General features: G+C 33.8%; 1 protein-coding gene across 1 annotated transcript in view; it reads right to left on the reverse strand.

The window, feature by feature from the left end:
- MUC19 (mucin 19, oligomeric) overlaps positions 1–16,037 on the reverse strand; it is a 151,205-nt gene that overhangs the window by 93,526 nt on the left and 41,642 nt on the right. The window contains 19 exon segments of the mRNA XM_012638394.1: positions 194–223; positions 947–978; positions 1,622–1,763; positions 2,630–2,755; positions 3,758–3,914; positions 3,987–4,226; positions 4,825–5,019; positions 5,110–5,214; positions 6,261–6,399; positions 6,923–7,074; positions 7,305–7,405; positions 7,505–7,557; positions 8,177–8,423; positions 9,816–9,942; positions 10,984–11,078; positions 12,948–13,097; positions 13,850–13,987; positions 14,145–14,229; positions 14,879–14,971. Coding sequence (XP_012493848.1) covers positions 194–223; positions 947–978; positions 1,622–1,763; positions 2,630–2,755; positions 3,758–3,914; positions 3,987–4,226; positions 4,825–5,019; positions 5,110–5,214; positions 6,261–6,399; positions 6,923–7,074; positions 7,305–7,405; positions 7,505–7,557; positions 8,177–8,423; positions 9,816–9,942; positions 10,984–11,078; positions 12,948–13,097; positions 13,850–13,987; positions 14,145–14,229; positions 14,879–14,971 — 2,407 coding nt within the window.

Consider the following 16,037-nt stretch of genomic DNA (forward strand, 5'->3'; position numbering starts at 1 on the left):
TTCATTGATTCACAGGAATATAATGAAATAATATTTTGACATATTTTCTAGTAACTATTAATTTAGTTTAAAATTTTTATATCAGCAGATTAGCCAGCATATATTTTATCGGCACAGACTCATGTGAAACTATAAAGGATTATCCAAAAAGAAACCAGAATACACACTTAAAACCTAATAATGATGATTTTACCTGCAAACGTTGAATTTGTAGGAACAGTGTCTGAAATAATCATAAATTACTATTATTGGCAGGAATTGAAAAATCTTTTAAAAATTCTACATCTCATGGGGGGGCAAATCTACAACTAAAGGACACGGGGAGCACTAAAGGGAGGGAAGGGCAGGCCTTTGGGCGAGGCAAAGACATAAAGTGTAACTACAGTGTTTGTACCCTCACAAAACCCTGGAATAATAAATAAATAAAAAAAAAATTCTACATCTCAACTTGTCTATAAGTCATCTCTTTTTTATTTTACTTCTTCCACTTCCTAATAAAAAAAAGGAGTAGGTCATGTATGCTTTCGAAGCTTATGGGGATTTCCTTTTAAGATATGTGTTGCTCAAAAGTAATCCTTCGATTATTTAATTCTTTCTATATTGATTCTCACTTTCTATGCCGTCCCTTCATTAAACAATTTTGACTGATGCTCACTCCCTCAATTCCCAAAACCTACAGATAGGCAGGGGTACACATGCAGCAGGAGAAGCCCTCATGTGTATCAGCCATTGCCCCATTTGACAGTTGTTCAAAATGTCTTGGCGGCACCGGTTTTGAAGAGTGACCGGCCATGAACAATCACACAGGGATGGATTGTGCCAATCCCCTGAGGGGCAGTCTAGAGCATTAAGTACCTGCTTCTCTGGTGTTGATGGTCTTAAAAAAGATCCCAAAACCCTTATCTGATCTTTCCTAAACCGATTAGTGTAAAATGTAATGACTCACCACTGCACACCAACTCTCCTGCAATACAATAGCTGAAAGTTAAATTTAAAAAGAAAAAGAATGAGTTTGAAATTTTGACTCCTAATGGCATATTGTCTAACAGTGAAAATCAAACAGAGTCAAATAAAAGTAAATAATTGCTTCCCCAGAAACATACTATCAGTTCGAATTGCTTTTTTCATGTACTATTATTCCCAGTCATTTCACTAAAGAGTTCTTGGCTCCTTAAGAAATGGTTTACAGTCAAGCTGCAAAGTTCATTCTTACATTAGCGGTTTCAAACATGATGTTATTTGATGGTCATGCTATTCTAGTATGACTCCATCGATTTGCTTCCGTGTAACTGTTTGAAAGCCTGTAAACATGATTTTACATTTGCAAAATTAAAACTTTCTTTTTTCCCTAAAGCTACATCTGATATTTTCTGTCCTGTCTTCCGCATTATTAAGATTCAACAAATCATTTGTTGATATGTGGGTTTTCTGGCAATACAAAATAGCTAACACAACTGATATAAAACTAAACCTAAAGCTAGCCTTCTCATTTAGAAATGGCAGGATCAAAAATTATTTAAAAATATATAATATTCATTATTAATATAATACATACATACTTTTTTCTAAATGAAAATATAAAAATTAGAATTGCTTATTGGAAAGTTAGTAGAGAATATACCAGGTTCTTCCACAATTATCTTCAATCACTCCCCCTGCTGGTATGATATCATTATAGAAGCAGCTGCACTCAGTTAAACTGACACACTTCATGGTGTTCTCGTCCAGATAGGGGGCACTGTCTGGGCACTTAGCGTAACAACCTGTACGTAAAAACGACCCACAGTTCATCTCTATTTTCTGAAACTCGTTATACATTTGTAAAGTTACTTAAATGATTCCATGAACTCAAATACATAACAGCAAAACAACACATTCATAACGAAAATATAGAAACAGGACAAGATTCATATCCTTTTGCAGTGAAATAACCTAAGAACTTAGAAATTTTGGTCACTTTAATTTTTTTGTGTGTTTCCTAAAGTATTTTTAAATGATTTGCTACTTTAATGACAAGCATGATGTTGAACAGAAAACATAAATACGTATGGTAAATACGGTAAATAGCTTGAAATGGGAATGCCAATTCCAGATACCCATTTTCGCAAGAGTAGGTAGATACTGAAGTCATAACAAAATGGGCTGAAAATATCCCAAAGCCTAGGGATTTAACACAGGTGTGACTTTTGGAAACGTTCTGCATTACCTTGTTTTCTTACTTTTGTTCTTTCTCTGTAAAATACACAATGCTAACAATAAAATTCTGTTTAAGTGTGAGATACAGTTAATTGGCCACATTCAAGCAAGGTTATATTATATACTGCATTCTGAAACTTCCTTCTCATCAAACTACATTGTCTAATGAAAGGTATAAAGAGTGACAACAGGATCATAGAGTTGTTCCTTCTCTTTCTTTCTCTCTGTCTCTCTTTCAGCTATTAAACAGATAATTTATGTTTAGAGAAAATGTTTCTAATGTAGAAATATAAATGTCATAATATAGATAAATAAATATTCTTTAAATTATAGAATGTAAGACACTGAATTGGAGAAACTAACAGCATTTTCCAGTTTTAAAAGATCGATATCATTTTCATTACTTCCTGGATATTCTTAAAATATGTCTTACCCTCTAAAAGTGAAGAAAATTTCTGGCCAATGACACGATCTTTGCATGTTTTTGCAGCCACTGTACCACAAGGTTCATAATGCCAGCTGCATTCCCCAGGTGCATTGTAATAATCACAGTAGACAGCTATAATTGAATTATATCAAATTACTTTCATTCATTATATGACAATTTTCACCTTTCATTTTTCCAAAGCAATTTTAAAAGGGATTTTGGACAATATTAATACACAGACTTAAAGTATATCATTTCATCTTACCAAGTTCTTTTGGCTTCATCTAAATTGCCATATAAGCCAAAATAGCTCACAAAAAAGGGGGCATATAAGCTCAAAGGAGCACTTCCTTTTGACATCTCACACTAAGGTTGGTTTGAGGTGGAAAGGTAAACAGTAATTTTCCCATTTGGAGATATTTTAGGTCATAGTCTAGATTCATGGTTTTAATGTTGAAGCTTAAATTGGAAAAATAAATCTCTGGAAAAATTAAACTTTTAAATATATAAAATAACAGCTCCTAAATGAGACAACTAAAGATGTCAATATAATTTTTGGCATAATAAACTGGATAAAATGAGTATTCTATTTCAACACTTATCATTTATCATATATTCCCTCATAACACCTTGCTTAGAAGGAAAGGAGTTGACTGATATCTATGAAGGTTATCACAGTACATATATATCAAGATTCAGTTTACATTCAATTTACAGTTCATCTTCACTAGGGTTCTATAAAGTTTTCAAGGAAACATAACATGTGAGAACTTTAACAAAAGTAATATATGATGTAAATGTTTAAGGACATATGAATATGCCAAGGTAAGTAAACAGTTCATTGTTCATCTAAGTATGAGTAAGAAATATTCTCCATCAGTATTCAATTCTTTTCCCTGTGAACACAAGAATTCTTGAAACCAAATGTGAACTAGAAATGCTGTGCCAGGTGCTATATTTTTTAAATCAGGTGTTTTTCACATCATAAACAAAAATATTAACATGTTTTTAAACCTTTCTCAGTACAAGATATGTGTTTTATAGAAAATATAAGAGGAAGATGGATGTTGTCTAACAAAACAATCCTATCTAATTACATTTTTTAAAGAACAACAACATATGGACTTCACTTACGACACAGATTTGGTTTTCTCCAGGAGACACAGACCCCAACTGCACCACATGCCTCTGCATACATAGCCACAGCAGTGCAGAATCCAAGGTACTTCCCCTCCATGTCGCACGCGCAGGCTTCTTCAATGCATGCGTCATAGTAAGCACTTGGGTCAACCTAGGGAGAGCACAACGCATGAGTGTCTCGGAGGAAACCCTGCGCAAGTGGTCGCTTTCAGAGCAGTGCTACCTTGTTGTGGCAGTCTCTGAAGGTGCTGTCTCTGATGATCTCACATTTCCGCACAGCCCAGGCTTTGCAGTATGGGTTTGAGTCACATGGGAAACTTTGAGTTACTGTGTCTGAACATTCTTGACTTGTTTTCCAACTGTTTCCAAATTCCAGTGCTCCAGCAGCTACTGATGAGTATCTTGTTGTGAAATCATCCTTGAGATCGCCATTGTTATTTCCGCAAAGACCACACACTTTGCCCTATATTGATCAGAAAAGGAAATTTGAAAATGAGTTGTACTAGGGACATTGTGATTGACAGACAGATGGAGAGACAAACAGATATCACAATTATGTATATTGTATGATGAATGTGTGTTAAATTCCAAATTTTGAAGGAAACCAGAATTTGTGGATAAGCTTCTACTCCCGTTTAAGGTATCCCATATTGCAAAACAATCTAGCATCAAGTAGAATAAATGCCTTAAGAACCAAAAATAATTATATTTGCTAGTTTCAAATTATACATGAGTGTTCTCAAAATACCTGCTCTAAGGAACACATTTAATTCTAAGTATACCAACTACCTCAAAATCATATCATGTGATAATCTCAAGTAATGAAATATGGTTAAATTGGATACCTCACATTTATCACATTTACTTTCTTATCAGATTTTATCATCTTTGATTACATTTCATATCTCATGACAAAATTGAAGAGAGGTGGAAGGCTTGTTACTATAACAGAGATCTTACCATTCTCCCACTCTCCACCTATTAGAGAATACCTGTCTCTAATTTTTAGTAACAGAAATGACTTTGCTTCCCCATTATTCACTTATTAGTGATATACATACATTCCAGCTTGGATCCAGTATAACAGACAGTCTTGTATTTTTGTCCCATATAATGATTATTCCATTTAGAAATTTCAGAATCAAGTACAGGCCAACAGTATGTATGGAGTATGCATTTGTCTTAAGTTCACATTCTTTATTTTCTGTAGTTTTGATTGCTGTTACTTTACCATCTTGCAAGACAACATTCTGATCCTATAAATTAAAAGACAGATTTACAGCAACAGTTTTATTGGCTGTTCATATTTTGAGAGAAAAAGTAAATAAAGAGAAGTAGTACTGTACCTGAAAAGCAACTATGATTTTTCTTGAACATGTAAGCCCATCTTCACAGCATGGGACACTCTCAGTCAAAATACGAAATGTGCCATTTTCACCACCACAATAATCCTTTAAAATTAGATTATGGTAATAAGTTTATGAATATCAGAGAAACAGAATGCAACTGCAATAGTGTGTCAGACAAATATTCTCACAGAGAATATTTGCCTTAAACTCAATAAATCATCATATGCTATGTTATGGAACTTCCAAAAGACAAAAGTTTAACTGCATTTATGGGTAGGTAGCCTTGGCCAAGTCCAATCTAGTTAACTTGCTTTGAGTCAGCCCTTTTTCTGTTACTCTACACAAGTTTAGAATTATACAATAGATACATAAATATTTAAATTATATATGTTTGTAATCATAGATTTATTTCTAGCCTCTGTGAATAGCTAGATAAAGGCGGGTTATTTTCCTCAGAGACTTATATGAAACTTGATATTTAATCAAGACTTGCATAAATACAAAAAAATCCAAATTTCACCCCTTAAGTGTTATTTAGGAAGCAGCTTAGTTGTATGTAACAAGTATGAACTCTGGAATCAGACAGGTATAGGTTTGAATATAACATTTTCTATTTAGTAGCTGAAGTTGCTTAACCTATCTAAACCTCAATTTATCATCTGCATCATAGGAATAATAATACCAGTCTTAAAGTATTACAATTATTAAATGCAATCAAAGATATAACTTTGCTTGGTAAAGAAGCATACATAAAATGGTAGCTGTCATTTTTGCTGTTGGTGTTGATGTTGGAATAATAATATCTAACACTTATTGAGCCCTTAGTATGTACTCTGGTGTGTGCTCTAGTTTGATTTCAAGTAGGGACTATTTTCATGCCTGTTTTACAGATAAAGAAACTGAGACACTGAGAGGTTAAGGAACGTGCCCAAAGTCACACATCTGATAAATGGCGGAGCCAGCACTGAAATCTAGTCCTAGCCTCCAGAGTCAGCATTACATGGTATAACATTTTACTGCCTTCTAGAAACATACAAGGGCCCTTTTTAATATAATTGCTATTTTGAAAATGAAATTCTCCAGAACTCATCTATAAATGAGTAATAATTGAGAAATATGGAAATATGATAAAGCATACTCATAATTACCTCAAGAAATGAATACTGGCAGAGACCATCAAAGCTGTAACTCTTCCCATCAAAAGTTCTAACGTGACCTTCCCCATAAATGTGGCAGGTAGTCTGACATTCATTTTGTGTACAGCTCCAAGCCCCTTTTATGCAAGTACTAAAAGGAAAATATGAGAGTGTGGTAATTATACTATGTCAGGATTCATACACTCATACTGCTTTTGTAAAGAAGCACAAAGTAATGTTTCATGTTGATTTAAATTTTGCAGTTATCTTCATTATAAGGTATGATAGTCATTATATATAATGCTATATAAAGTTTCCACTTTTATTTTATAATTTTTTTAATTGCAATAGATTAAGGCAGTACAAAAGATTTTTTTGTTATATGGATGAATTGTATAATGCTGAAGTCAGGGCTTTTAGTGTACACATCACCAGGGCAGTGATGGTCATAGCGATTTAAATTTTGTAGTTGTGTTCATCATAATATATTTGTTATATATGATGTTATATAAAGTTTCTATTTTTAAAAACATAGCATCTTTTTCTAACTACATTTCACCATTATTTTTTTCAAATATCCTAAATTATGATTTCTTCTTTCCCATGAAAATAAGAGTAGACTGTATATTTTCTAATATCCAAAACAAATAAAATTGTAATCCTTTGTTAAGCACCATTCATTGCAGCCAACTGAAGTGACACTTCCTTGGTCATATTCTTGTCCACCAAAAGAGCATGGGCAGTCATCAGGAAAGACACATTTTCCTTTAGAATTTCGAACCATTCCTTCTGGACAGTAGCACCCACGTTTGCAAGGCAAGTCCTCCTACAAGAATGAATACAAAATATACACCATGAAGCACCATTCTAATCATGTCACATTATCAGCATTAATTTAAATACATAAATATACCAAGTATAGATTTGGAGTCAACATCTGACAAGTGAAAATTATATACAAAAATAACACGACCTTCAAATTATTTTTCACTGAAATTTTAGTTTCCTTATGCCCTGAAGTTTTCAAAGCCTAAACCCTAATGCCTTGCCACTTACACCAAAAGTAGGTATGTTCCGAGTGCTACATGTTCTGTCAATTGTACTCTGTGCCTTGGGATCACTGCAGTCTACATACTCAGCCCCTCCAGAACAATTTTCTGCAGAATAAAGGAAATTATTGTTAATCAAGGGCCTATTGATCTGTTTATTTTAGCCAAAGTAGATATTTTAAGCTGTGCCATGACTTCAGCACTTACGTAGAGTTAAATCAATGGGAATCTGGCACTGAAGAATTCCATCCTGACAGACGCTGGAAATAAAGCAAAATTATACATGTAAACATCAAATTATTTCAAGGACAATTAGCTAGATAGATGAGACATAGTCCCCAGAAGATGCATAAGATGTACCAAAGCATAAGATATAGCCTTGTAAGCATTACAGGAATGTACAAACAAGGTTCTACGGACATCAGAGAAAACTTTATGGAGAGGATGGCTGGATCTTGATGAGTAAGTAAGATTCAATAGATACTGCTGATAAGATGTAAAACTGTGAGACAGGAAAGAACAAGATATATTCCAATGACTTCAATGAGTCATGCTTGGATAGAAGACAGTGCACAATAGGAAGATGTGGTATAAGTAGGTTGAGGTCAGATTTTGGATGGACTTAAATGACTTGCAACTTTGTTTATATTCTTCAGGCAACTTTCAGCCACAAAAGTTTCTGAGCATAAAGGTGGCTCTATCAGAATAATGCTCTATGTTAGCCATTCTTGTTGCAGTGCAGGAAACATGAGACAGAGACAGAGAGAGACAGAACAATGAACAACCAAGTTAGCTATCACAGCAGTGCCAACAAGAGCTGAGGGGGGTCTGAAACACAGTAGTGATGAAGAGAACCATCATGTATAGGTGCTAGCCTACCATTTATTATCACCAATATGGATGAGTTTGCCTGGTTGCATGACCTCGTCATTTATGTAGCAGTCACACTGAGATTTTGAAACACAGTTTCCTTCATTATTCTGGTACATTCCATCAGGGCAGGTGCATCCATCAACTGGGACATCTTCTACATCACAGCTCCTATCTCTCTCTGACAGTGATCGGCAAGAACTATTGCAGGCTTTTACGTTGTACTTGAAAACTAGGCCACTCGGGCAAGAGTGTTCTGTCAGTACAGAGACAAAAAATAATGAATATGTATACATCCAGGAAAATAAACAATTTTACTTGAACTTGATGTTTACAGATATTATAGAGAATTACCTATAATTGAGACTATGAATTAAGAAAAAAGGTGCTTTTTCATTGTTTTTTGTTGTTCTTTTTTTTCCAGTCAATAATGAGTTCCTACTGTATGTTTAAACACTCTCCTGGGGATAAGGCCCACAAACAGGATAGACAATACACTGCTATCATGTGGTTTATACTCCTGGAGGAAGACAATTGTGGTATGTGCCAGGAAGAAGCAAGATGGGAAATACGAAGTGTGTACAGCTGAGGACCTACATTTAGTCAAGGGGGTGGGTAGATGGGGCACAGAAAGGCAGCCCAAAGAGAGGCAGTTCAATGTCTGGGGAACAGCTTAAGTCAGAAGGGAGGATGATTCTTTCAAAGAGCACATAGAAAAATAAAAGCTATAAAGCCAGAGACAGAATCAGAAGTTAGAACTTATAGGGCCCCCTTAAGGAGTTTGGTCTTTAGACTTAGAGCAATGAGAAGCCATTAACTTGTTTTAGACATTAGGAGTGTCACATGATAAGGTTAGTTTGATTCGGTTTTGCTTTACAGATTACCCTGGTTTCTCCGTGGAAAATGGAATAGAAGGAGCCAACAGTGGATATTAAAGGGAGCTATTGCAATCTCTCAAGAGAAACAAATGGTGGTTTACTGAACTAGGTTGGTGGCAACAGAGATGGAGAGAGATGGAAATGGATTTGAGAGAGATTTTGGAGGTGAACTTGACAGGTCTTATTGATTAACAGGATATGGGCTACAGGGTGTTAAGTATGATCTACAGGAGATGTGTTTCTACAAAGTTTGTTGTTTTCTTTCTTTTTGTAGTCAAGTATTTTTGTGAAATCATATTCAAGTAGTGCAATAAATATTTTAAAACCAAGCAAGGTTTTATAAATATGATAGTCAAGCCTGTAATTTATAGATTTACTTTTATTTGTTTTTTCCTAAAATAAATTAATATTAGAATATCATTTACAAATGCATTAGCAGTCAGTATATTACTTAAATCTCAGCATATAGTAATCGAACAGAAAGAGATATTTATATATGAATACCTATATAGTCTTTCCTCATTTATATGTGAATATATTAAATCAAGATAAAAGAAATGAACCAAGAAGTAAAAAAAAAAAAATGCAAGGATTGCTCAAGGATTCCAAAAAACCCAGAAAAACCATCTTTGAAAGAATCAGGTACAAATTCATAAATACATGTGCCTAAACCACACACACACACACACACACACACACACACACACACACACACGACTATAGCGAAACTGAGAAGGAAATAGATTATCTGAAGCCTCCATCCTACTTACCACAACGTCCCATTCTCCATCCTGCTATGTAGGTTTCCTTCTCAGCACATGCTTTCACATAGTTTCCTAAAATCGTACACAGGCAATCTTGACTGTTTTCACAAGAGCAAGTGTATTTTTTGCATTCCTTTAAAATAAGAAACAAATTTATACTGCATTATGAAATTATTCAGAAGAATAGGTAAACTGGATATAATAATTCAGTTTATAACCACTCCTCTACCCTGAAAAACGTTTGAACTTTGAAACTTTTAGAAATAGTTTTTAAATATTCAAAATAGCACATGAATTATTAACTCATTTGCAACCTCTGTGGAAAAGAATTTGGAGATATCTCAGAGAGCTAAAAATAGACATACCATTCGATCCAGCAATAGCACTATTAGGCATCTACCCAAAAGAGCACAAAACATTCTACGATAAGGACATCTGCACCCGAATGTTTATGGCAGCACAATTCACTATTGCAAGAATGTGGAAACAACCCAAGTGCCCGTCAATCCATGAGTGGATTATCAAAATTTGGTATATGTTTACAATGGAATATTACTCAATCATAAGAAATGACAGTGATCTAGCACCACTTACACTTTCCTGGATTAAACTTGAGCCCATTATCCAAAGTGGGGCACCACAAGAGCAGAAGAACGGGATCCATTTGTACTCACCATCAAATTGGTATTAACTAATCAACACATAAATGCACATATCAGAACAACATCTATTGGATGCTGGGGAAGGGGGAGGGCGGTGGGAGGAGGGGGGAGGAGGGAGGAGGGAACAGGTAATTGTATACACAAGGAGTGCAACGCGCACTACCCGAAAGATGGACATATTTGAAACACGGACTTGAGGGGGGGGATCCAAGGGCAACACACGTAACCTAAACATCTGTACCCCATAATATGCTGAAATAAAAAAAAAATAGGAAAGACAAAGAGAAAAATTCAAGATTTTCCTCATTTGGGTTTATTTTCTAGTGCTACTGTTTTTTTTTTTAAGTTGACATACCTAATGCTTGAATAAATTAGTGGAATCTAATGTTAAATTTAAGCATGTACTTCAATCTATTGACAATGGCTGTCTGAAATGTTTAATATCTACATGCTTTTGTCAATATCATCAAAGTATTTCTCAAAAGAGATGTTAATGTTAGACCTTCGCGCACCTCATGATAGGGCTTAGGGTTCACAATTGGATGGCAGGAAGCAAAAGGCCCAGTTGAATCAAGAAGAATCCCACATTCCTTTTCAGCAAACTTTTCTGTAAGGAAATTAACATGCCCAAACTTAGTATCAATAACATCACAAAATTTTTAATTGAAAGAAAAGATGTAAATTTTTAACAGAATTTTGTGTTTGTTAAAATAATCTTAAAGTGATTTGCTGTAATAAATCTAATTTGTTATCACTATATACAAAAATAGCATGATATAATTATAAACATCTTACACTAAGAGGTAGTCTTTAGTAACTTTGGATGTTTTTATCAAATCAATTAACCTTTCTCTGAAATGCGGTTTTTACATAAAAATGAGAATAAGGGGACCTGATTATATCTTTAGGTGACTTTTAACTTTAAAATATATATTTATGGCTAAATTGTGACAAGTTGGTAAATAAACCAGCCACAACACGCTTCCCCTCCCTCATCAGCCTGGAAGGTCCTATACGTTTTTCTGAAGGTCAGGTATTAGAACAACCAGTATCACTAACTGAAATATACTAATTTTATTTTTTTTGAAAAGTGTTTAATTGGTATTTGGTTTATAAATAACTCGCCTAATACTGAATTTACAAAAAAATAAAATTCATAAAAATATAATAGCATCTGAGTAGCAACTGCTTTGCTTAATGATTTTTGGCAATAAAGGAAACATTCTATTAAAAAGACAGATGGATTATTTCTAAAATTTTGACAAATTGGTAACCAGATATCACCACTTTCTATGTAAATATTACTAAAAACTTATTAAAGTGCAATTTTCTGCATTTAAAATTAAATTTAATTAATTTATATGTCTCTCCAGAGTGGTGGCATACAGTCTGCTCAGAATAAACTGGGTTGGTTTCTTATGAGTATACATTCTTTTTGTCTATTCTCACTATAATTGTTTTCATTGCAACACCCCCAAGACAAAATAACATAACAATCAAAACCCTGAAATATGTATTACCATGTTTATGTTAATGCTTCTACCCACTCATTTTAAAAATCAAACTTAGTAGAGGAAGTTTCAAAAGGAATTGCTTTAGTAATTTTAAAATATTATCATAAACTGATCAGATTATTTGTTTCAAATATGTGGATTAATTGAGAAACAACTAATTAGCATGCCAATATAATGTATTTTAACCTGGCTTCGTTGCATTTCTTATTTATGAAAGAAGCAATATAAAATAAAGCACTCATTAGTATCAACAATACTAGAGGAATAATCAAAGCATGGCTTGGATTCAACATACTTGGATTGAAACTTTATCTGTCATCCTTATTTACACCTCTCTGGACTCCATTATCAACATCTGTATTAATGGGATAATAACCCCACCCATGTCCTTTATTAGTTTTAGTGAAAATAAACTGAACGATGAAAGTCTTTTGGTAAACTGAAACATAAACTGGATCATACCAATGTAAATTTTAATTAATAGGATCTATATTTGGGGCTTTGCATTACTTATATATATACAAAAGCAATGGTTAGGACACCTAGACATAGCTACAGCTTTGTCATCAAGTGCCTGCAACAGTTTGGGTGAGTCTTGCTATTTATACGTAAAAATGATCATTTCTACAACTAAATTAAAGGAGAGAAAAATAAGAAACCAGATGATCTCCAAAGTCTCTTCTGATCCTGTTATTCTATAATTATGGAGAAAAGTGTGTAAGAAGGGAAAGAGTAGGTATAGGAAAAGAAAACCAAGATTAGCCCCCAGTGAAAGTTGTATTTTCTAGGGTCTGCTCAGCCAGCCAGGCTGCTTCTCTGCTGTTTGCTCTAAAATTGGGACAGTACAACAAACACTAGCTAAAATCAGGACTATCTAATATGCTCATAGTATTACCAGCGTGAGTACATAATTCCTAGCACCAAATATGTAATTACAGAGTTTGATATTCAATTAATATTACCTTTTTCTATACTGATACATGAAGCGGGGTCTCCTTTAGGACAAGACGTCATTTCCCAAGAGCTAGCAAATGCCTGAGATGTCTTCTCCAATATATTCTGACTTGACATGAAATCATCCTCCGCTTTGTTGTTGTAGGAGCCGCAGAGTCCTGTATAATAGCACAGAACAAAGTTTAACAGCTCCTAGCATACTCAACTTTTTGAATTCATAGCCTAACTTGAGTTCTTTGCTCAAATCAGAACCTGTAAAACCTGCAAAAGCTACCTGAGAATATGTCCTGGGTCCTTCCTACCCATGAGGCACATTTTTTCCCTATGTGTCAATATATTACCTTCTCAAGTGAAGGTGCATTGCAAAAGTTTGTACCATTTATAAATTAGTAGCTCTTTGTGGGACTTGCCATAATTGTTTTGTTTATTTTGTTCAACATCCATGGCTGTATGTAAGACTGATTTCTGTGACAGAAAATATCAGTGAAAGACATGACCATGTAACCTATCAGAAAAACAAGTAATAGTGCAGTTTGTATTTGAAATGGGATTTTCAGAAGATTTGTATTCATAATATTTTCATTTATTCAACTATAGGGCAAGGCCTTAGTAATTTATACTAACAAAGTGATATATTGACATATTATCAAATCTCATTTAAACAAAAGCCTTACTTTAATATTTTTTAAGTGCTTAAATTGTTAAAAAACCCTTTTGGGAATAGATTTTGCAATAAATAAAATGCCTTTACAATGAAAAGCAAATTGGAATTATTTTACTACAATGTGGAAGGGAAGATTAGGTCAAAATGCTTTATTGTTTAGTGTTATTATTGCAGGAACAAAGGAAATTATAATAAATGATGGTCACGTTAAAGCCTTGGGAATAAAAATATATCCAGTGGACTTACCTACAGTGTCTGTAAATTGATTGGGTGGCATGGAAACATATAATTGCATCACAGGAATGATTTGTATTTGCATTTTTACATGACAGTATGTTTCTACTTGAAGATATGAGGAAGATGCATTGAAGATCTGTATTTTATCTGTTAAATAATTATTAACATTAGTAACAATTAACATGTTCAATAGTTTTTAATTTCTTTTTAAGATCTGTTAAAAAACAGAAACATTTAATACCTTTAAAAATTGAATAAATGACTATATCTTACACTTATTTTAAAACGCTGTTATTAAACTTACCTGAATAATAATAACCTTGATTTCTGATCTTGTCATTTGTGACTGTTCCATCTCTGTTGAATATGTATTTGTCAACTGAAACAGACTAATATTTAAAACACTTTGTTAGTTCAGATTAATTTACAGTATTAATTTTTAATGTAATATGTAAACCTGAATTTTTGTGCTGTGAAACATGTTTAATTTTATTGAATTAATTTATAAATATCTATATTTTAGAATATTTTTAAAGCATTTCTAATATTTTGCTTCATTATTTCTCACACAAACTCTGTGTAGTAGATTGTAAAGGAAACTTCTCCAATTTGTAGGTGCAGAAACTAAAACCCAAGAAGGTAACTTGGATTTCCAAAGATCAAACAGCTTGTAAGTGCTAAAGTACAGGCTAGTTGTCCTCCCTTTCCATTTAGGTCTATTTCTACTTATAATGTCAGTTCCAAATACATAAAATTCTAAACAAATGTCATTGCCTTTCTTATTAAATGGTCCACAGAGTTTAACAATTCATCGAGGTTGATCCGCAATTAGCATATTAATCATGTATCTATAATAATTTTTATGTACTTCAGGATCTTTGGAACTACCAGCTCTTCTACAGACTTTTTCAATTTTCTGTGCATCTTACTTATGCTTTTAATATACACAGTAAAGCCTCGCTTCCTCAACCTTAAAAATTTTGAATTTATGAAATGATTGATATAATTTGAATAAACCTTAGAATGCTGATTACTTACAGAATTCAAGAGAAGTGTAACACTATTTAAGCATGTTCCTGTCTGACCACTTGGACACGGACGAAGCTCAACACTAACAGACCAGTCTTTATCCTGTTAAAAAAATACATATCATTAAAATGTTATTTATTGTATGCTATTACTGTGTGATTCAGTGCTTCATTTACAATGCCCGTTTGAATTTTAAGTATGAATAATTTCCACACACTCAGTCTGTTCTGAAAATAGAAACCTAGTTTAGTCCACAATACAGTCTCAGGATTGGCCAAGAACTTTCTAGTTTGGTCCAAACAGCTTGAATAAACTATGTCTATGTAGTCTACAATTGATGGATTTTCATAGTCATCATTTTTTTTCTTTTATCTTTACTCTTTGTCCTTCCCTCAAAGGGAATTGGGCTGCCTTGCAGAAACTAGTAGGAATTAGAGGTAGCTTAGCTTGTTTATTCTCGGAACAGTTCACAATGCCTATTTAAATCCAATGTGAGAGGTATTTACCTTGTAAAAGGATAATATAAGTCATCTCAAACACTGGCTTCTGGTTCTCATTTCAAAGTCTAGAAATCTCTAATTTACAAGAAGCAAATGTTCCATATGCTTTGACATTTTTCCCCTCTCACTTTCCTCAACCCTTATTCTGATGGATTAAGAGAGCACCATAGAAAGTAGGAAACGTAAACTACGTCGATAGGGAATCAGGAAGCTTTATTTTAGAATACTGACTTTTACTGGCAGCAACTACATTTTGCAGCTTACTGGACATTAACCCACATCTCTCACTTCAGGATTCACAAATTCTGCTCATCTGCATTTCTCACCAGGAAGATTAAATACAATTGCTAATTCTCATGTTAACTAAAGGCACAAGCTACAAAATGGAATCAACCTTTCATTGAAATTCAGAGTAATTGAAATTTTAGTACTAAGAGGAATTTAAACATAAGGATAGCCCCTATTATACTGGCACTATTGTATTATAAAAACTAAAAATAAATTTAAGAGAATGACGAAAGAGATGCTTCATATAATGTAAAATACTGTTTTATTTGAAGCAGTGGTGAACATGCAAAGAGAAGTATAATGAAATAATTTTCGGGCCGGGCGCAGTGGCTCACGCCTGTAATCCTAGCACTCTGGGAGGCCGAGGCAGGCGGATTGTT

Source organism: Propithecus coquereli, unplaced genomic scaffold (assembly GCF_000956105.1).
Source record: "Propithecus coquereli isolate 6110/MARCELLA unplaced genomic scaffold, Pcoq_1.0 Scaffold13, whole genome shotgun sequence".
NCBI lineage: Eukaryota > Metazoa > Chordata > Mammalia > Primates > Indriidae > Propithecus > Propithecus coquereli.